The sequence below is a fragment of the Semicossyphus pulcher genome, unplaced genomic scaffold (assembly GCF_022749685.1).
Source record: "Semicossyphus pulcher isolate SPU_LCO1_2020_fin unplaced genomic scaffold, fSemPul1.0.p SCAF_7, whole genome shotgun sequence".
NCBI lineage: Eukaryota > Metazoa > Chordata > Actinopteri > Labriformes > Labridae > Semicossyphus > Semicossyphus pulcher.
In genome coordinates, this window is record NW_027211748.1 from 17,035,169 (window position 1) to 17,057,113 (window position 21,945).

The 21,945-nt window shown below is 41.7% G+C and overlaps 3 protein-coding genes across 3 annotated transcripts; 2 read left to right on the plus strand and 1 right to left on the minus strand.

The window, feature by feature from the left end:
* Positions 1–4,442: 4,442 nt before the first annotated feature.
* LOC138612137 (apolipoprotein D-like) lies at positions 4,443–5,488 on the plus strand. The gene is made up of 4 exons (XM_069685450.1): positions 4,443–4,562; positions 4,719–4,840; positions 5,068–5,156; positions 5,244–5,488. Exons 1-4 carry the CDS (start codon positions 4,443–4,445, stop codon positions 5,486–5,488), a joined length of 576 nt encoding a protein of 191 aa, XP_069541551.1.
* Positions 5,489–7,553: 2,065 nt separating this feature from the next.
* Positions 7,554–8,725, minus strand: LOC138612070 (apolipoprotein D-like). Its single transcript, XM_069685372.1, has 4 exons — positions 8,603–8,725; positions 8,280–8,401; positions 7,928–8,016; positions 7,554–7,795 (listed from the first exon to the last, which is right to left on the minus strand). Exons 1-4 carry the CDS (start codon positions 8,720–8,722, stop codon positions 7,554–7,556), a joined length of 573 nt encoding a protein of 190 aa, XP_069541473.1. The 5' UTR covers positions 8,723–8,725.
* A 9,662-nt stretch (positions 8,726–18,387) lies between these two features.
* On the plus strand, positions 18,388–21,049 carry samd7 (sterile alpha motif domain containing 7). Its single transcript, XM_069685513.1, has 8 exons — positions 18,388–18,490; positions 18,815–18,938; positions 19,076–19,200; positions 19,313–19,394; positions 19,524–20,200; positions 20,298–20,413; positions 20,498–20,608; positions 20,810–21,049. Exons 1-8 carry the CDS (start codon positions 18,388–18,390, stop codon positions 21,047–21,049), a joined length of 1,578 nt encoding a protein of 525 aa, XP_069541614.1.
* Positions 21,050–21,945: the final 896 nt, after the last annotated feature.

The following is a 21,945-nucleotide window of genomic DNA, read 5'->3' on the forward strand; positions in this document are numbered from 1 at the left end:
TTAACACAAACACTTTTGAAAGTGCATTATATAGGCACACTAAGATGGTAAACATTAAAACTGCTTAACATTTAGTTAGCATTTTACTTGTAGCATGCTAGCATTTAGCTTCAAACACAGCTGCAAGGTTTCAGTTTAACATGTTGGAAAAGTGACTAAAAAATGCTTACTGCAGAATAAATATGAGTACGTGTTGTGAATGGATGCTATTCTCTCAAAATGCCGTAACCCAATGTAGGGTGGTGTTGGAGCAGCAAAGATCACTGCATTACAATTTGCTTTATTTCAGAATTGTGAAGCAGTGACTTTCCAAAGCTGCAGTTTGATTGCAGTCTGGCGCTAAACATGTCGTGCTTCCTGTATTACAAAGCATTTAAGTATGCTGCTGTTTTTTGGATACTATCTGCTAAAACTGTACTGCCTGCTATGAGACTTTGTTTGCTATCATGTCTTTTGTAAAGAATTGGCAGGTACAATAGATTTGGAACAAAGTGTAAGTTTATTACAAATGGAAAAACAAGAATCCTGCTGCTTTAATTACACAAAATAAATGCAGTGGCTGTTGATATTTTCAAAATAAAACACCGGGGGTCCGTTTCAGAAAGTGGGTTTAGTGAAAACCCTGGGTTTGTTAACCCTGAAATGAGGGAAACCTTAACTAGATAACTTCAACTCTGAGTTGGTTACTATGGTAACTGTGTCTGTGAACCTAACCTGGTCGGGAGCAGGTTTTCCTCAGGAAACTCAGAGTTTCGCTCTGTCTCCTCCCTCTAGAATATAAAACTCTCATTCGACTTCCTCATTCATTCAGCCCGTCTCACGTGTGTGTTTGAGCGGTTACACATTTAAAAAAAAAAAGAATGTTGCGTTAAAATATGATTGAATTGAGGTTCAGCCATAAGCCTGTTCTGCCTGAGCCTTAGGCAGAATGATGTTCTGGTATTTTATTTTTAACTGCTTCCATGAACGTTTTTCTCCCGCTGGATTGCTCCTAAATTAATATAAATTTTAGCTTCTCTTCCAGCCGTGATTAAACAAATAGACCAGTTCAAACTTGCACGTTTACTCGAGCAGCAGTTTCTTCCTCCGCCGCTTCTCTCTCTTTTGCAGCTGCAGCCGTGTTACTTTATTTTTCTAAAAACATGCTCATATTTGTTGAACGTCCGCATGAGGATTTTGAGCTCCACTGGTGTGACGTAGGAGGACCTGTTTTTATGGTGAATCGTGGTATCGGGGCTCCATTAATGCTGGCTTTTTATAGTCAGCATGCACGCACTTAACTCTGGCTGAACCTACTCAGAGTTGATTGAACTAACTCAGATCACCTGTTCTGAAACCAAAAGCCCAGCGACCTTCAGCTCAGGGTAAGTCATACCACAGTCCTGGTTAGACTGAGGGTTTGTTGAACCACCTTTCTGAAACGGACCCCAGCTTTATCTGCCCCTGAATGTTTTGGAATTAGCTGTGAAAACACTTGTCCTCTCAGGGGTAAACATCATTTTTTGTTGAACAACACTTTATGAAAACAAATTATCATGAGGCAGTCATATTTGAAATACATTACCTTTACAAAACGGAGGCTGCAGATAATTAAATGAGTGTTTAAACTTCAAAAACAGAAGCAGTTTTTTTTTTCATCACAATGCTCTGCTTGTCTGACCAGCCTTTTGCTGCTGATAATGTTATTTAAATGTTTTTAATGAGCATTTTGTGACCTGCAGCTCTTTGCCTGATTCTGTTTTCTTCATTACTTCTGTTGATGAACCATGAGACTGCTTCCCTTGTAACCTATTTCCAGTGGATGTGTTTCAAAGGCCCTTGAAGCTCTCTGTAAAAGCAGGGCGGGGATTAAAAGTGAATCTGGAGGCAGAGAGGCGCAATCAAGAGAAGCAGATGCACCTGTGGCTAATTAATCTTTATGTACAACCTGTGAGTGCTCGAGTAAACGAGAACCTGAGGTTTATAAAAGCAGAGGGTTGCAGTAAATGTTCACCTGAGAGTGCACTTAAAGGCTGAAGACAGATGCTGTAAAGAGTGGAGGGAAATTTGTTCGTTGGTGTTAATAAGAATCACAACACTGATTGGATGTCCTTCTTGGTAAAGGAAACACACTCTGCTATCAGACATTAACTCTGGTTCTTCCAAGATTCCTTTGTACTTTTTTATGTGGCTGTTCTGTCTTACAATTGTTTCCTAATTTACAACTTTGTTTAGGGGTGCTCCTCCTCCTGCACCAGCACCAGCACCATTATTTTACATGTGCATTAATATTGTTGGTGGCCAGGACAAACTCGAGGCTTCTTCAGTTTGGATTTCTGGTCTCTGCCTTTAAATGATTTGCAAATTAAAGGAGAAAAAGCCGCTGTCAGTCAAAGCTGGTGGTCTCTGTAATCGATAGAAGCAATAATATTTGAATTTGGCGGCATAGCTGCGGAGAAAGTTGTACAAACAGCTCACGGTTTCGCCCATTCTACATTCCTACATCACCCAGCATGCATTGCGCCCCTCCCTCTGAAAGAAACAGCCCAGTGAGAGACGCTGGAGTGAAATACTACCGTTTTTGCTGCAGGCAATGACTCAGAGCGGTACAGAATCCGAAAAATTACGAGAATATACTGGTGGATCGTCTAAAAAATCTTGCAGTCTACATGACAGAGACATGACATCGGAGGCGGGCGTCCTAGATGGAGGAAGTGTAGTTTAGCGAGCTCCCTGGCCTCCACCAGATGACGCGTTTTACATAGTCTGGCGGAGGTTTTCCGAGGCCCGTTGGAGAAGCGGATAGCGTCCTCCAAAGGCACAGCGCGAAATAGCATTTTTTTTCTACCATATACGCATTAGCTCCTCATGATAGGAGTGCGATTGAAAATCGTCAAACTGGCCCTTTAACTACAAAACGACACCAATGAAAGCAAATGACATCCTAAATATGAGCATACAGGATGTTAAGCAAGGGTTAATTTGGGCAGGGGCTTGCATAAACTATACACTCATCAGGAAATCCTTAACCACACACATCTTCAACAATATACATTTTATAGTTTTCTCTGTTAATAATTCAAACAATGTCCACAAATGTTTATTCAGTATCTGTAGAGAGCACACTCCCAAATGAGGTGACGTAAGAACCTGCAAACTTTGGCCGTGTTTCCCTCCTCCTGTCAGTTGGTTTCTATAAAAAAAAAAAAGCTACCATCCGAGCAGTCAGTTGTCAGTCAGCCAGACAGCTCCGATGACAGAGTGATAGGTGGATTGTGAGGTAGGGAGAGAAACAGCTCAAACTGTCAGGTTTTATATGTAAATGCGACAGATTTTCTGCTAAATTTTGGTGCGCTGCAGCGGCTCAGCCAGCTGGAAATAATGAGCTTTCTTGGTCAGTTTAGCATGCAGTGAGAAAAAGACTGTTTCAACTGACTACATGAACTAACAATGCTGATCAGACAACCAGAAAAAACGTGGACAATTCCCTCTGAGGCTACAGCTAGCAGGCAGCTAGCTTAGCTAACCATAAACAGTGGAAACTGTTAGCCTGGCTTTAGGCAAACAAGAATTTAAATGTAGAAACAGTTTTTTGTTGGTTATATGTTCACTGTTTCAAGTAGTCTGTTCAATTTCTGTGTAGAATATATAAACTGAGCCAGGCTAACTGTTTCCCACTGTTTTCAGTCTTTAATACGAAGCTAGCCGGCTGCTAGCTGTAACTTCACACAGAAAAGTCCCCTTGGATTGACCATTTCCATCAAGATAAAAATGTTTCATCATGTGATAAAGGTGATTACCCAGAGCTTTTTTGTACTGATTTGCTGCATCCCTTTCCTCTAAGGAGAAAAGTGGACCTAAACCCTGCCAGAAAAATTCCCCTCAGAGCAGAGCAAAGCAGCGGCATCCTGTCAATGTAGGGGTCAAACATTCAGACCTGTACACAGTTGTCGTAGTTTACACCACTCAAGCAATTGTCCACATCTCATTCCTCTAGTTATTTTTTCATTAATTTGGACAGTTTTAGCAAAGATTCCTGTTTAAAAAGGGTAAGACAGTAAAAACATTCCATTGAGATGAAAGCACACAATGGAAAGAATGGCACAATCTATATCTCGTACTCCTTTAGAGATAAGAAGTTGAGAGGCCTGTTTGATCAGGTGCCAACTCTCACACTCTGCACCTCCTCATCACACTTTTACATGTAAACAAGAGGAGGGGTAAAAGAATGTGATCAATAATGAAGCTGCAGGTGCTGAAATCTATAAAAGACCTCCGACACTGATCGACTGCTCACAGGTAGCATCGCTGGTTACTTACAGGTGAGCACACTGCAGCCATGACTCTTTCTCTCCTGCTCCTTCCTTCTAAGACATGTTTTGTTCACAGTGTTCAGGAGCAACCTTATGATGTTTTTAATAATCCTGCTGTCTGTTTTGTCCTCTGCAGTTTGTGGTGTAAAGATGAAGGCCATGCAGGTGATTTCTTTGACTCTGCTGTGTGCTCTTGCAGCCAGCGCTCAGGTCATCAGGTTCGGAAAATGTCCCAAACCTGCTGTGCAGGCCAACTTTGACTCCAGCAGGGTGAGTACTAAACTCTTTAATTTTTTTTTCTGATCATTTCTACTACTAACCAGCATGAAATGTGTAAAATACTGTTAATATTTACACACTCTGGCCTGATTTACAATGTTCAATCTACCAGCTTTCTTAGAGTGTAATTCTGTGTTTCCTGTGCAGTATGTTGGTAGGTGGTATGAGATCAAGAAGCTGCCCACACAGTTCCAGAAAGGCGAGTGCGGCACTGCCACCTACAGCCCAAAGAGTCCTGGAGTCATCGGAGTCCTCAACAGGGAGCTGCTGTGAGTTAAGGCCAAGTAAATGTCTAAAGTATGGATTTGAGGGTTTGATAATTTGCCCACTCTGTTTAAAAAGTAGATGTTTTGGAACAACAGTTTCTCAGAGTCCTTGAAATGTTATTTTTCAGAGCAAACTAAAAGTCCTTTTATCATCAAAGTTTGAAAAATAGTAAAGGAAATGATTCAACACCGGGGTTTCTACAGCTATGTAATCCACTCTCTGTTTTTAGTGAGGATGGAACCATTAATTCCATCGTCGGCTCTGCCAAGGTCAAGAACCCCTCTGAGCCCGCCAAGCTGGAGGTCTCCTTCACTGACAGTAAGGAACAATCACATCTCTTCTAACATTTAGTCATTAAAACCACATACAAATGTGCATCTCTGACCCTCCTTCCCATCTCTGCAGTCCCATCTCCTCCCGGTCCTTACTGGGTGCTCTCCACCGATTACGAGACCCACTCTGTGGTCTACGGCTGCACCGACTTCGGCCTCTTCCGCATGGAGCTGGCCTGGATCCTGAGCAGAGAGCCCACCATGTCCCAGGAGACCATGGAGATGGTGCACCGCGTCCTGTCCGCTGCCGGAGTCAACGTGGACAAGATGGTCGCCACCAACCAGGACGAGACCTTCTGCACCCCCATGAACCAGTAACCAGAGACGCTCCTGTTTCAGCCTACAGGACTGTGATTCAGGGCTGCTTATCGCCCTGTTGAAACGTTATGCAAAGTGCAATAAACCTGTAGAAAGAATTGCATTGTGTGTGTGTGTTTTGTATTAAGATATACAGTATAGAGTGTACTCCGAACCACAAAGGCAAAGAAGTACTGCAATTTTAATAATCAATATTTAAACACGTCTCATTTGTTCAGACAAAAAAACTACAACTTCCTGGAAAGTGTGAAGTTTAAAGACAATATTTGCTCTCCATTATGTATAGAGGAACAGTTTTTTCTAATGTAATCAAATACAAATCAAATGAACACAGTGTCGTGAGTCCTTGGAATTAAAAAAAAAAATCTCAACCCATTTTAATATAGTCTCATTTTAAACCAGCAGTATGTTATTTATACCTCCTGCTTCTGACCTTTGTCAGGCCTCTTAAAATGTAAGATGAAAATTCATCATCTTGGTTTTCATCCCAGAATTTCAGAGTTGCAGTTATATAAGATATTTATTTGTAATATTTGTGTTCAAACGCACAAATTACTGTTTAGTTTAAGTCACTGTATTTATCCTGTAAATATGGATGCATAAGGTTCATAAAACGATCCAGACTGTGTAGTTTTATATGCTTGTAGGAAGTGCAACAACAGGAATTAAACAATAAAAGTCTAGACAGTGACAATGATAACAGTGAAGTGTAAACAGTGCGGAGTAACACTATGTGTCACAAGTCAGAACCAAAAACAAACCCAAATGCACGACTCAGAGACCGGAGTTCACAAAAAATAGTTTCTTTACTGAAACAACAGAGTTACAAGGAACAATATCCAGGCAGGCAAACCAAGTATGAGGGATCAGGCTGAGGCAGAGTCGGGAAACAGGCAGGGTCGAAAACAGGGTCAAAAACCGATAATCAGGCAGGATACAAAAACGCTGGAAGGTATAGGTACGAGACACTATGACAATCTGGCAGAGGGTGAGTGGGAAAGCACATGTTAAATAGTGTGGGGAGTGATTAGGGAATGAGGAGCAGGTGAGGTGAAACTACAGGTGCAGTGACTTGTCTAGATGAGGTGGGAGTGGTTAGGAGGTGGAACTGGAGAGGAGGCGGGGTGAGTGAACTATGGGTGAGGGGAGCTGAGAGATGAGGATGACTGGGTCTGAAATGCCAGGAGAATTAGGAAACAGAATATTACAGGCAACCAGAATGAATATTGCAGATGTATAACTAAAACCATGACACTATGAGCATAAGCACGACACTTACATTTAAGAAACAGATTATAAGACTCTAAAAAGTAGCTGTACACAGATGTGAGGACATTTGGAGTGTTTTTATACAGTATTTGCCAGTCATAACTTCTCCAGTCAATTGCCATCCAATGGTGTTACTCCATTATAATTCATTATCTGTTTAGAGTAGCCTCAACATTAACGTGTCCAGAGGAGTTATACCTAGACTTGGTGGATACAGGGGCGCCCTATATACAGAGGCAACAGTCCTTGACGCAGCGGCGGCAGGTTTGACTCCCACCCTTTGCTGCATCCCCCGCTCTCTTCACCAAATATTTCCTGTCTCTCTTCGCCTGTTTTATCAATAGAGGAAAAATATATATAAAAAGATACAAAAATAAACACCTACATCTGCTTTCTTTTCCACATTAAAACACAGTATTCAAATGTTTGTATGAAGCTAATAGATGCTAAAACAGAGGGACTTAATGAAGTGTTGCTCAGTACTCATGAGCAGATAAGGAAACTAAATAGGAAGCTGTATACACAGATTTCTCTGATAGTGTACCACCTTTTTCTTCCTTCCTTCTCTTCCTCTTTCTTCTTTCTGGAAAGCTAATTATGAATGTTTTTTGACACGCATTTTTTTATTTATCAATTATCAATGGTGTGTTATATCCCACAGAAAAGACACTAAAACCAGCACTGCAATTTAAATAAGTTTATTACATTGACTTTGCATGAGAAGCACAGTACGATGAACACCAGTGAGAGCACATGCTCTGCAGGCCTGCAGGCTGACTGCTCTGTCTCTGTTCGCTTACTGGTTCATGGCGCTGCAGAGAGCAGCGTCCTGGTTGGTGGTGAGCAGCTTGTCCACTTTGACTCCGATGGAGGACAGTGTGCTGTGCAGCTCCTCCAGGGTCTCCTCAGGCATGGTGGGCTGCCTGCTCATGATCCAGGCGAACTCCACGTGCAGCACGCCGAGGTCAGTGCAGCTGTAGACCAGAGAGTAGTTGTCGTAGTCGGTTGACAGAACCCAGTAAGGAGCAGGGGGAGAGTCTGGAGGGTGAAAGGGAAAGGGCGGTTGAATTAACAATTGTCTCATCATAGTTGAACTACAGTATTATTCATCTGCAATCTTAAGTGTGGGAATAGAAATCTTTGCAGAGTGGGTTCGTAATGGGACCTTACTCTCAAAGAATGAGACCTGCAGCTTGGCAGGCTCAGAGGCGTCCTTGGCCTTTGCAGAGCCACTGATGGCGTTGATGGTCCCGTCAGCACTGAGAGAAATAAACAGTAAAAAGATGCAGTGACACCCGTGGTGTAGTAAATAAGTATTATTCCATGCAGTGAAATGTCCCTTGCAGATTATTAGTAATGCATAAAATGTAGTAACAGGATATTACTGTTGTAGTTGGGTCAGGTGAAGCTGATTCTAATAGGACTGAACCAAAATTTAACTTTTACTGTCTGCACAAAACTTTATTTCTTAGCTCCAACTAACTTTAGCAGTCAATCTCAAAGGTGTAGGCAGAGGACTCACAGCAGCTCCTGGTTCAGGACACCAACGACTCCGGGGCTCTTCAGGCTGTAGGTGGCAGTGCAGCACTCGCCCTTCTGGAAGGTGTGAGGCAGTCTCTGGATATCATACCACTTACCAAGATACTGCAGAGGAAACACATAAGAGCATGAAAATAATGTTGATGGAGAGTTACTGGTCCTTTAGGCATGAAGGGGCTCCCTGGAGGATATAATTTGTAATATTTTTGACATTTAAAGAAAAGGAAATTAATATGAGATGCTTTATTTTTCCCGACTGAATACATTAAAGTAAAAAAATAAATAAAAAACAGGTTTTGTGTTCACCCTGGCAGCATCAAAGTTCTCCTGAACAGCCGGCTTGGGGCATCTTCCTGGTGAGATGACCTGAGCGTTGGCTGCCAAAACGGACAGCAGAGTGAGGGAAATCACCTGGAGGGCATTCATCTTTTCTCCACAACCTGCAGACAACAACAAAAGGAAACAGGTAGATTATCCAGTTGTAAAAATTCACTCATTTAAATATTGACAAAAAGAATCACACCTGCCTCCTGCTCACCTGTGTTACCGGGTAGCAGTGAGGTCGAGAGTTTTGTTGGTGTTTATATATATCAGTGACGTGTTCTCACCCTCCTTCCTATACATTGACATGTGAGGTCTATCCTGAGAAAACTGTGTGAGAACTGGCACCTGTCCCAATTTGTATTTGTGTTTAAAGAGGCCTCTGACAGAAAACACATGACTGACAGGTTAGTGTTAAAATAGACCTTGACCGCTGTTGATAACAGCTTATAGAAATTTAAGCAAATATTGAAGTAATCATAAATATTGTGATTTTACTCAGTCGTGTTGTACAGGTCATCCACTGGTGAAGCCTTTTTTTTTTAGCAGTACTTTGATGTATGACCAAATACCTCAGCTAAATGTTATGCTAATTAGCAAATATAAATGTAAACTAAAATGCTGTACAACTTTATGTCTGCTAAACATCAGTATGTTAGCATTGTCACTGAGAGCTTTTTAGCATGCTGATATTTGCGTTTTTTTCAAAGTTAGTAAAAGTTATCTTCGTCTGGAAAGACAACACACAGGTCATTTTGTGGCGGGTGATGAATAAGTTTATTTTAATTTATTCTTTTAGTGTTTTTCTTAAAAATGTTTGATATGTCTGAAGAAAATGTGAGAAATGTTTTCCTCATTAGCCTATGCTATTGCATTTAATCCATCACATTACCTGCTTGCTAGCAGGTCCTTTGGCATTGCAGTTGCCTTGCAGGAATGTTCTCACAACTTCCATGTCGTAACCAAAAACTAGTTCCTTTTAAAGGTAGCAATAACCTGCTAAACATGTAAACATTGTCATTGTGAGCATGTTAGCTTAATAACATGCTAACGGAAGATAGCAAACATACAAAACATGAGACCTGCCAAATTTCTGTATTTTAACAATGTCACTGTGAGAATGTTAGCATGCTAACAGGCTAAACTAGTGAACATTTTATACATAACCTACTAAACCTGTAAACAGTGTTATTAACATGTTAGCCTTCTTACACAACAAAATCAGACGGTAAAACTACCCTGCTTAACATTTTCACACTTCTTTTTCAGCATGTTAGCGTGCTAACACAGTAAATTAACGTGGTAACATCAAAAGCAAAGCCTCCTAAACATGTTAACATTGTACTTTGAGCATGTTAGCTTGGCAAAATGGCCCAGACTCTTTTTCTTGTTAAGGAAAGTACCATTAAAATTCACAAATAGCCTCGAAAAACATTTTGCAGCGTGCGCTTCCTTTGCCTCAGATCAGGTGTTTGATCAGTCCACCTGAGAGCGAAATTGTCGCAGTGTGATGTATTCTCCTACAGACACAGAAATAATTTGAGCCTCTTAAACTTACTACACTGTACGTTTCTCACTAAGACTTTGTTCTCTGTGAAGAAAAGAATAAAGTTTCATATTCCATTCAAAGACATTCACCCTGTCAGCAGTTAGGCCTTCATCCTGAGTGTAAGTCAACGAGGATCTAAGGCTTTTCCAGGTATTTCAGGGATTCATTATCCTGAAGAATCCTACTCTACAGGATCTCACGGTAATCGAGACCTAAACAAGATTTCCACCGAGAATAAAAGACGTAATACCTCAACCTTTGAGGGATTACAGCTTTGGAGCAATTGTCATTCGATTGGGAGGAATCCAGGAAATCCCGGATATCCAGATACCAGATTGCCACTGCAATTAGAAGATGGATGGTGTCCGTGCCTGCGCCGACTCAGAGAATTTATAGCTGGGCCTGTTTCTCGAGGTTAAACCGGCTCTGATCCCTTCGCCTCACTGTGACACTTTAATGCTGGGTGCAAACAACATGGACAGAAATCCCTTATAAAAAGCTTACACCTGGGAGAGTCTTAAATTAGAGGTTTAGATGCTCTAAAGCTCTGTTCGCTTAATTCTTAAGTTCTTTATCAGACTGTTTTCAGTAAAAATGATCAGTACTTGACCTCTAGAGGGAGATGGTCCTCTGTTTATGTTTAGTGCCAGCATTAAGACTTTAAGTGAGCTGATGCACCTGTTGCAAGTTTACTGCTTATACTGTATTCATATTGTATGTATATATACTGTTTCTCCCACTGCTTAAACTTTATCCTCCTACTGCTACTTACCACCGTACCACCACACAAATACTACAACTTTAACCAGAGCTGTGCAGCTTCAAGACAAAAAAAAGCCAAATTAGTAATATTATTGACATTAATCAAATATGTTTATGGCTTATATATTAGTGTCAGCACACGTACACTAGAAATTTGACAAGGTAACAGGTTTTATTAAAAGTCTACGCAAAAAAAAAATCTATCTAGCTATCTGTCTAGCTCTTTATATAAATATATTCCTATGTCAGAAATAAAGATGATCCCCTTCAGGCTTGACAGGAGCCACTCTGTATTATTATTATACATTTAAAGTACATTTTAAAGTACATTCACTAACATTTCTATACTTTTGCTGAAGAGAAATAATGAAGGCTAAGAAAAGAAAGACCCCTTTTATTATAGCTAATGGTAGCATCACTGATATGTAGCAACTCTTGTGTGCACAATAGCACACACTCACACACACACATGCTTGACTATGAATTAGGCATAGTGTAGTTTAATGGATGTGATGTACTGTAATAGGCACATACAACAACACCCCTCAGTGTCACTGTGTGCTGAAGCATTGTTGGGAACCATGTGCACCTATTTACGTCCACACTTTGTCACAGAGGAGGCTGCAGAATAATGAGCTGCATCATTATACAAAGTTTATTTGTTCCATGAGGGACCTAAACCAACATGGCACCTGTTTGTACAACGTTAAATAAGCAGTTCAAACACTGAATGCAAATATGATAAATCCAGTAACCTCATTATATCATGAGCTCAAAATTCTATGGTAAATTGTCTATTAAACTGAGCACTTTTCTAGTCTTCCGACCATTCAAAGCGCTTTTACACTACATGTCACATTCACCCATTCACACACTCATTCACACACTGATGGCAAAGGCCTAAGTGCCAATCTCCAGTCAGATCTATGCACATTCATTCACCCTGATGGCCATGCCTTCAGGAGCAATTTGGGATTCAGTGTGTTGCCCGAGGACACTTCGACATGTGACTGTAGCAGTCAGGGAAACCCCAACCTTCTGATTGAGAGACGACCGACTCTACTGCTGAGCCCCAGCTGCCACTTTTACACATCTGTTACAAAAAACAGCTTTTCAAACAAGAGAAGAATAAATCCTAAAATCTACAACTATTCTCTGTGAGGCTGTAACTAGACACAGAGGTACCTTAAGCTAAATGGGCCCTAAGCCTCTAACTAGACTCTTCTCCTCAGTAGTCCCCCGGTGGTGGAATCAGGTATCAAACTCCATTCGGTCTGCTGAGTCCCTTTCAACTTTAAGAAGAAGCTAAAGACCCAGCTCTTTCATGAACACCTCTGCACCTCTTAATGTTATTGATGCTATTGATGATGATGACATTGAGGATGTGGTTTATGTTAATTAGGATTCTCATGATGATGTTGACAAACTATATTGACCCTCTCCCTCTCTGCACCAGTGTTCAGTCGCACTTGAAGCTGTTTGTTGGCACTTACTGACTTGGTTCCCTCCTGTCTTGATCATTGCTTGTGTTGTGCTAACTCTCAGATGTACGTCGCTTTGGACAAAAGCGTCTGCTAAATGAAATTGTAACACTGTAACCTTGTAAATGCTAACTCCAGCATGCTAACATGCTCCCAAAGACGACATTTACATGGTGATGCTAAGCAGGCATTTGTCATCAAGTTCCGTGTGTTAGCATGCTAACATACGCTAATGCTGTTGGGAAAGTTCTGCAGGTGTCATATTGAAACCTGATGGTTGAGGAAAGTATCCATATATAAACAGCACTTATCAATACCAGACATTTAAACTTGTTTTACAAAAGCTAGCCTTACAGTTTATTGTGTTGTAGGTTTACACTTAGCTACAAGGAATTTTCCTTGGTGTTACAGTATATAACAAAAAGTATAGTGAGAGAATCGGAAGCTTTATAGTCGTGCACACATGCATGCATATGATATTTACATATTACATGCCTACATACACCCATAAATACACACGTTAACATATAACCCAAATCAAATACACCCAATAACACCATTTTAACAGGGCTGTGGCTACCATTTGAGGTCATAGGTCATTTGTATTGGTTATATGCAACTTGTTGGGGGCTTCATGAGACATCCAGGAATCTAATTCAACAGTCCTGCAATAAATTCTGCCTTCATAAAGGATACCCTGTGTACTCTTTGTTGAAACTGCTTTAGAAAGATGCTTTAGAAACTGTATGATCATTCTGGAGGTGCAGAAAATGCATCACACATGCAATAACATACACAAACTACAACCTCCACAATGATCATAAAGTCAAATCAACAACTCATTAGTCAGCTTCTACAAAACAAACATTATAACCTTATAAAGGAGGATTTATTGCCTGATTTGTACATTTTGGATGAATGAACCTTGTAAACTAGCAAATGCATGTTTTCGTGTATGTATCTAACACTGTAAACAAGACATGCACTGACCTCTGGGAGCTCTTTGTTGTCTTGCAAACTGTCAAAGTATTTAACACCCCACTGACCCCCCTTCATATCATGTCTGCTGTTTAGCAAAATCTCCCCTCAGCCCCCCATTGTGCACACCTTGCTGCCCACCAGGCGTTTCAAAAAACATCATTCAAAGGCGTGCAGGCCTGTAAGCGGTGGGTGAGCACAAACTGTCAGATTAAGAGGTCTGAGAGGATGATCCGGCCAACATTTAGTCGGATTTCTAGCAAATTACAAGCGAGCATGTTTGGGTCAACTTTTTTTTTGGCACCCTGAGGAGTTCAATACTTGTGACAACGGAACGAGACATGTGAAGAAAAACAAAAACAAGGCTGATCTGCTGGATTTATAAAATCTACAAACATCACTTAGCTTCCCTGCATGTGGCCACAGAGCGGTTAAGGAGGGGTTGGCCATTTTGCAACTGGAAAAGGAAGCTAAGCATTTAGGTGTCTTAACTATGGTCTAAAGTGCTAACAAGGGATTAGTGAGGTAAACGATGAAAGAGGTTTAGCGCTCCATGCTTAGGACCAGTGCTGCTGCAGTAATTACACATCAGTTGCAAGGTGCAGCAAGCAGTTGGATGGGAGATCATAGTGATGTCAGTCAGGGAGGGCTTACCGCAGGAGATAAGGCCAGCTAATGGAGATGAAATGAATCGGTATTTAAAAGGTCTCTTTTAGTTAAGGCAGTTAGCTGGCAGCAGACAGTTGGCTGGTTGGAGGGAGGCCGTTCAGTTGGAAGTGAAAGAGGGACAGTCGAGAGACTTTCTGAGAGCTGTCGGTTTATTACACTTTTTACTTGTGTTTTTTACCTGAATCCGGACAAGAAACCTGATCCAAGCTCTGCTCACTGCTGGGAACTTGAAGGTAAGTGCATTTAAACTTCAACATTCAATATCAAGTCAATTTTTCCCCCCAAGCTTCTCTTTATGACTGATTATTTAGGTTTGTTTTTATGTTTAAATCACATTTACTCAGCAGTGATTCTTGCAAAAACAAAAAATCTACTTCTTTTTTATTTACTTACGGGACATTTTATTTACTCCCAGTTTATTGTAGAAGATACAACATGGTTGTCTTCTGCAGCAGTGTGTGATTAAACACAGAGCTGATTATTTCAGGTGATTTCTTTAATGAAAATGCCAAACTTTCAAAGGTAAATCTTGTTATGCATATTGTAGACAGTAATCTGTATAAAAGGCTACAGATCCTGCAGCTTATGATCTAACTAAAGGCCAATGCGATTAAAGGAACAACCTTGAAATCTGGATAATTAGCCTCATTATTACTATACAGACTTTGGGATGAAATTAAAACATTATGATGAGTTTCTCTGTGGTTCTTATGAACTGCAATGATCTCTCTCTTTACTACCCTTTATATTTATATTAATTATTTTGTATTCAACACTTTGTAATATGAGTTATGACAACACAAGTAATTATACAATCAATACAACCTGCAGCCACATTTATGACTCAGGTCTGACCTGCTTCATGTAACAGGCAGAAGAAACCTGAGCACGTGTTTGTTGTGTGAGGCAGGATTAGGACGGACTAGACAATACTTCTGTCTTGTCTGATATGACCTCCTCTGGGCTCCATCTAAGCCGTCAGCAATTTTTCCCTTTAATTCATTCTTGTAATGAGATTAACCAGGCAACAGCAAATCCAAGGAGTCCAATCCCTGGATTTGGCAGCTGCGGTGTGGCCCTTGGTCGTTGAGGAAATATGACAAGAGCTTCTCGAAGCTCACACCTAAAAAAAAATGCAGACGAGCCCCTTAAAACTTCAGTTTGAGGTTGTTCAGCTGAAGAAATGTTGGGCAAGTTTGGACATGCTGAGTTGCAGAAGTTAAGTCTCAGGCTGCAACATGACTTAAGAGACTTAAATCAATCAATCAATCACCTAATCAAAGTGTTAGCTGTGATCGAACGGGCCTTACAAAGGATTCCTCTAAATGTTCCCAGAAGTCTAACCCCACTGTGTGACACTGATGAGGGAACCGCAGAGCTAACCATCTCATATACTGAAATACATATAACTGACGGTCATGTGACAATACTTTTATAAGCACCTAGATGAAATATTACGTCCTATATTTTGTCTTCTGCACAAGAAAAAGATTCAATATCTTTACGCTGCTTTGTTTTCTCTGATTTATGCCTCATGTTTATGCTGGTTTTATTACCCGTATGTTGTGTTGAATCTGTTCTGCTGCACTTAGAGTTACAAACAACTTCTGTTGCATCTGCAATAAAGATAACTATATATTGATGTTTCATACCAAATACTCTGTGAATATTTTGCTTGTTTTGCAAAAAGAGTAAGCACACATGTCGGGGGAATAGAGCCATAACTTGAGAAAGGGTTTACAAATCTTTGTTATCTTGCAGCAGACTGGATATTTGTTGGTTAAGGAGTCTTGGGAGATTTTGGAAACATCATAGGGAATGTTTTACAAAGATCACAGAGTATTTATTTTTTTGGAGAAGTGGAGTCTCTGTCAGTGTTGGGAATTACAGCTCTTTGAAGGGAGCCGGATCTTAAGGCTCTGTTCCTGTCCGAGAGCCGGAACGGGGTGAGAGAGAGGTCAGCCTGCACTATATTCTCCCGTGTCAACACTGGCGTATTTAAGATTCCACGCTTTTAAAATGTAATAGGAAACAGCAGAATAATGCAGGAACAATAAATAAACGTCATTGATTTGCCAATCATTAATGATACAACTCGGAGAAAACAACAAACTTGGCAGAGAGTTATGATGTTGCTCACCGTCTGCACTATGTTGTGGCGACATGATCCCGCCACACGTGACCTAGTACAGTGTGCAGTCGAAAAAAGCTGCCTGTGGTAATTCGGCATAAAAGGGGAGTGGATCTCGGTCTGGCAGTGAAATTTGGGCACAACCATAAAAAGAACGGCTCTCACCTTCGACTCGGTTCCCGTCGTTTGCACCAAAGAGACTCGAATTGGAGAACACTGATGCTAACACACGCCTAAGGCAACAACCTGTCAAAGTTGGTGGTGCTATTTTGTCCACACACAAAGCTCTGTTTCAGCGCACACTCAGGGATCAACATTTTATTTTTGTAAAGGATTGGACTATTAAACTTTTAAGATTTAATAATTAATCATCTTAATTTTTCATCCACTCAAACTACCACATTAACAGTCCAAGCATCTTGAAATGCCGTTTATAGAACACTTGAAAGTGTAAATCATTAGTTGAGTGACAGTGAAGGCGATAATAAACACTCCCCGAGGCTCAGGGCTTAGTGCCCACTTGGGAATTACAGACATAAATGTTGAATTTCACTTCTTCTCATTTGCTGATGCTAATTTTTATGACATTAACAGAGAAGTAGGAGGAAGCGGGGTGCATGTGTTCGCGCCACATAGCTCCACATAAACCGATTGAATCCCCAGATTTATCCCCAAGGTGTTTTTAGGACATCCTTGGAGCTAATGGAGGCTAATAGGCTTAGCACTTAGGGTGTATTGTCCGGGATGCTTACAGGCAAGGTTTGCTGAGGGTAAAACTCTAAACGTGCGGATTACCTCCAACACATCCCTTTAAAGTGCTGTATAGCCAGGACTTAGCTAATAGGATCCTGGGGGTGGCGAGGGCCTGGGAAGGTGGGGCCAGGGGGTGGACGGGCCAGCAGGGCGCTCTGCAGGCAGGTCAGCAGATGTAGCTAGCAGACTGTTGCAGGACTAATAGGAGGATTACAGCCCTCAGATTAGATGGGCTTCAGAGAGAACTTGAGTGACTGCGGATAATGCACAAGGCCGCGGGGCAGATCTTATGGAAGCATTTGTCTGGGGGAGGGGACAGCAGGAAAACATGTGCACAGTTTGACACATGAACAAACACATCAAGATAAGACAAAAACTATAAAGGAATAGAAGATGAAGGGATGGATTGAGATGTTTTATGCAGCAGAGATTTATCTAGCACCAGAAGCATATTGCACCTGCTCCTGGATTAGCAGAACTGGATTACAGCGCTGTCGTTTACAGTATCATATTTTGTAATGGGATTTCTGCTGTGTAGAAGACTAATTGGAGGGCGTCTAAGTCGATCGAGATTGTGCACACAAGCTGCTGGCTCAGCAAAGAACAACATGGCCATTTGGGCTTATGACTCTATGTCTGAGTATGTCAGTGTACATTTGTGTCCTTTGATTACTACGCCTTCAAGGGCCACATATGCTTGCAAGGATATAACAGGCCAAAAAAAGGACAAGTCCTGCTGATCTTCACATTTTTACGTGTTAGTATTAGGGTTAGGATTTGGTATTAGGTGTTAAATTTAAGTTAAGGATTAGTTTACGGTGAGCGTTGGTTTAAGATTAATGCTTAATGCTAGGATAGAGGTGAGAGGTGAGAGTGAGGATCAAAGGTGAGAGAATTAATTTGGCCAGTCAGTGTGTGAGCATGCATCCCTAAAGCGGTTTACTTTAGTCCCTGATTACATATATTTTCTGTACACATTTCAACATTTCTGCTCTGCTCGAAAAAAACCCTCAGAAATAACCTGGCACACGACACCCTTGCTGCAACATAAAATCCTCTTCTAAGTTTATAAATCGAGTTATATAAAATATGTTCTCTTGTGTATGTTATGATGAAGCATTACAGCAAAATTACATAGTTTTTTTTATTATTATTGTATTGATTAGATATTCTTCTTTTGGAAAATGGACACATAAGTGAGCGTTGAAGGCTCTTTAGTGTAGATATTTGCTGCCCCCTTGTGGCAGCAATAATTAATTACAAAATGTAAGCTTCCATCCATCCATCAAAGGTCTATTTTAACACTTCCAGCCACAATATATAATGCAATGTTTTACATACCAGTTTGTCTAAGTAATTGTCACAAGTTTCAGTGATTTAACCCTCTTCTTAAACTTGAACCTTCACAGCATTCAGGTGGAGGTCAAAGGTTGTGTCTCTGTGTGCCATGACCCCACGGGAGCAGCTGAGGAAGATGACCGCGCTTGGAGAGCAGGGCGCTTTGGATGAGAAGCACTGGTACCGTCTGGTGAATGGCATGTCAGCTGGAGGTGAGAAGTGAGAACACAGAGGAGACGAAGCCACATTACAACATAAAAATCTCCAAGACAATTCAAATGATGTAAATTTAAATTAAAATGTACAGTTTGAAAGGAGGTCGATGAGGAGAATGTGTAGAAAGACTTCCCTGAAATCCTTTCAGAATTCAGGTCCTATCTGCAGCTCCTCACAGGCTAAACCAACTTGGTGACCTTGTCTGTCATGTATTGATTCGACTCAATTGTCTCCAGCTTTCACAGTCAGTGCGTGTCTCAAGTATTGAAGCTAAACCGGCTTCCCAGTGACCTTTAGGACTATTTTTCCTTCCCTCACAGAGCTGAGGCAGAGACAGGAGATGATAATGAGGAACCAGATGGCCATGGCTCCGCAGATCCTCGCCCAGGGGCAGCAGAGGTTACAGGGGGTCCCAGCGCAGTTCGAACCTCGCTACATGGAGAGGTTTGTGGCTGAATTCTCTCTTAAATGTCTCATGTAAAGGGCAAAATGACGGCTATTAGAGACGCACTCAGCTGATTATATGTCTAGAAATGTTTCACTGTCTTGATTGCTGATTTTCTGTGCTTTTGTGTCACCAGGGAGCTCGGTCCTCCCACCGAGATGGTGTCTTCAGACGGCAGACAGATGCACATGGGACCTCACCTGGGTCCACCTCTACCTCCGCATGCCAACATCATGCCTGGTAGAACTTTCCCAGGAGCAGGTGAGCACGGCCTAGTGCATATCAATGCCCAAGAGCATTCCCCGTCTTTCTTATGGAATGTGAATAAGCCTTTAACAGCATGTCTCTCTTTCTATCTCTTTCTGTCTCTCAGCTGGCTATGGCTTCATGCCCTCGGAGCCCATTGAAACAGTTGCCCGGAGACAGGAGCTCATCCACAAGCAAAATATAGCCAGGTAGTTTCTGCAGAGATTTCGTCTACATTACTTAAAGCTGAATACAACACAAAAATGTCATGCACTCTATTTTCTGTTTTTAAAAACATAGCTCAAGTATGACTCATATTTGTGTGTGCTCCTGCTCAGAATGGAGATGAATGCCATCCTGCATCAGAAGGAGCTGGAGAACGCCCACCAGAAGGGACTCATGGGAATTGATAATCCAATGGCGTACCCTTCTAACCACATGGCGTTCAGAAGTCGTCAGCGCCTGCCAGACGGCCACGATGTCTTCGTCCATCGCCCCACCCTGGATGAGCTGCACTCCAACAGTTTACTCATGTCAGCCAGTCCTTACCCGCCAATCAGCACGCTGCACAGAGAGCGGGGACGCAGGGCAGGCAGAAGGCCGACCGCTCACAAGACCTCAGAGAGCCACGTGGCGAACCTGAAGGGCCAAACTGAAGACAAAAGTGTGGAGCAGAGCCCGGGGGCCACGTCAGGGGAGGAGAAAGAGGTGGAGGCGAAGGGGGACATGGGAGAGGAAGGTGCCCCAAGCAAGATGCACCATCAGGCCAAAATAGACTCTGAGCTCACCACGGGAAGCAGAAAGAACTACAAAGAGGGCGAGCCCGGCCTGCGGAAAGCCTGTGTGAACAATCAAGATGGCTGCTCGGATGTGGCCAACAGCAGCACAAATGATAAAGACATATCCAGCCAGTGTTCAGCCTTCCAGGAGAAATTCATGTATCCCTCCGCTGGGGGGGCGCTCACAGGCATGCCTTACATGTTCCCGGTCCCTGGAAATGGTTTCCTTCCACCTGGTGGGTTCTGTAGAAAGATTACAAACATTTCTTTTAGCACATTATTTTAACATGTACGTTATAAAACTAACAAATCAGGCGTCAATATGTTTCCCAGGCCCAGCCAATCTCTTTCTTAATGGTGACGAGGTGTCTGAAGACATAAGGAAGTGGACAGTGAACGATGTTTATAACTTCATCAACAGTATACCCACATGTTCAGAATACGCCCAGGTTGGTTTCCATACAACTTTCTTCCTCTGTATTCTTTCTGTTGTGACTTTGTTTCATCCAATGTAACCTGAGTTCATTCTGCAGACGTTTAAGGACCACATGATCGATGGGGAGACCCTGCCCCTCCTGTCAGAGGAGCATCTACTGGACACACTGGGGCTCAAGCTGGGACCAGCTCTTAAGATTCGTTCACAGGTGAGGAACTCCGACTCTGACTGAGCCCTTGGTCCTGATTAAGTCTTAAGAGAAAGGCTTTTTACCGTCAAACAGAATTCAGCCATCATTATTTCCATCATTTGCACTGGTGTTTTACTTGATTGTGCACCCCGTCCTGTTCTCTACAGGTACATTCTGATCACTCTGTGGACTATATTTGTCAACTCTATTCCTCCACAGGTGTCCAGACGCCTTGGCAACATGGTTTACATGATGAACCTGCCGCTCTCCACGGCCGCCCTGCAGGCCACTCCAGAGAAGCCGGGAGACCGCTCACCAGAGATCGGCTCGCCAGTTAACTGCAACAGCGAGGAGATGATGGCGAGTCCAAGAGACGCTGATGTCCTCAAGTCCACAGAGCACCTTCAAGAGACAGAAAACAACAATTCTCCTCCATCTGCCAGCAGTGAGACGGCCTGATCAGCTCTGATTCTGTGGACACATGAGAAACCAGCACCCCAGCACGGTGTTTCCTGATTAAGCAGTGGTGGATTTGTTTACATAATGATTATCTGATGTCAAGATGCTTTTTTACTGTTTGCTACCTGGCCCATGGTCTGAGCTAGATATATTGTATTTCACATGTATATGGAAATATATTTTTTAATAATGACACTAGAGTCAAAGTTATTTTGATTTGGAGTTATCAGGGTCAATACAATTTCATCTTTTTCATTACAGACCTCAGTCTGTTGATGTCTTTTTGTAGCTTTAAATTTACTAACTTACATGCTGCTAAGTGTAACTTCTCCAGTAGGCTGGAAGGATTTTATGGGAACGGTTTTATAATTGAATAATTATAAATGTAAGTGTTTTTTATTTGGTTGTGATACCTCTACGCGTTTGTTGGATTGTAAATAAAGCAATTTTCTACCAAGGACCCTGCACCTACTGTCTTTCTGCCAGGTTAAGGAATACATAAGTAAAGCTCAATAATCAAATATTTCAAGAAAATTGTGTATAAAATCTTAAAAACCGGCAAAACCGGCAAAACCGGCAAAACCTACTTTTACTTTTACGTATAGCTCCCCTTTAGTTTAAGTCATCATGTAGAGTGCTTCCAACGGATGAAGAAGAAAAATACATCTACTGACAAAGACAAAACAAATTGTATTGTTTCCATTGTCTCTCTAAATACATGGTGCTGTTTTTAAGCGTCCTAACAAATCATTACTATTGAATTGTATGTACAAAGGAACACTTAGGAATACTGCTTAAAAACAACAAGGACAAATAGTGAACAAAAGCAATGTGACATTAATTCTTAACTCAACTATTTATAGCAGGTGCATCAGGTATCAAATGAGTGTTGGGTG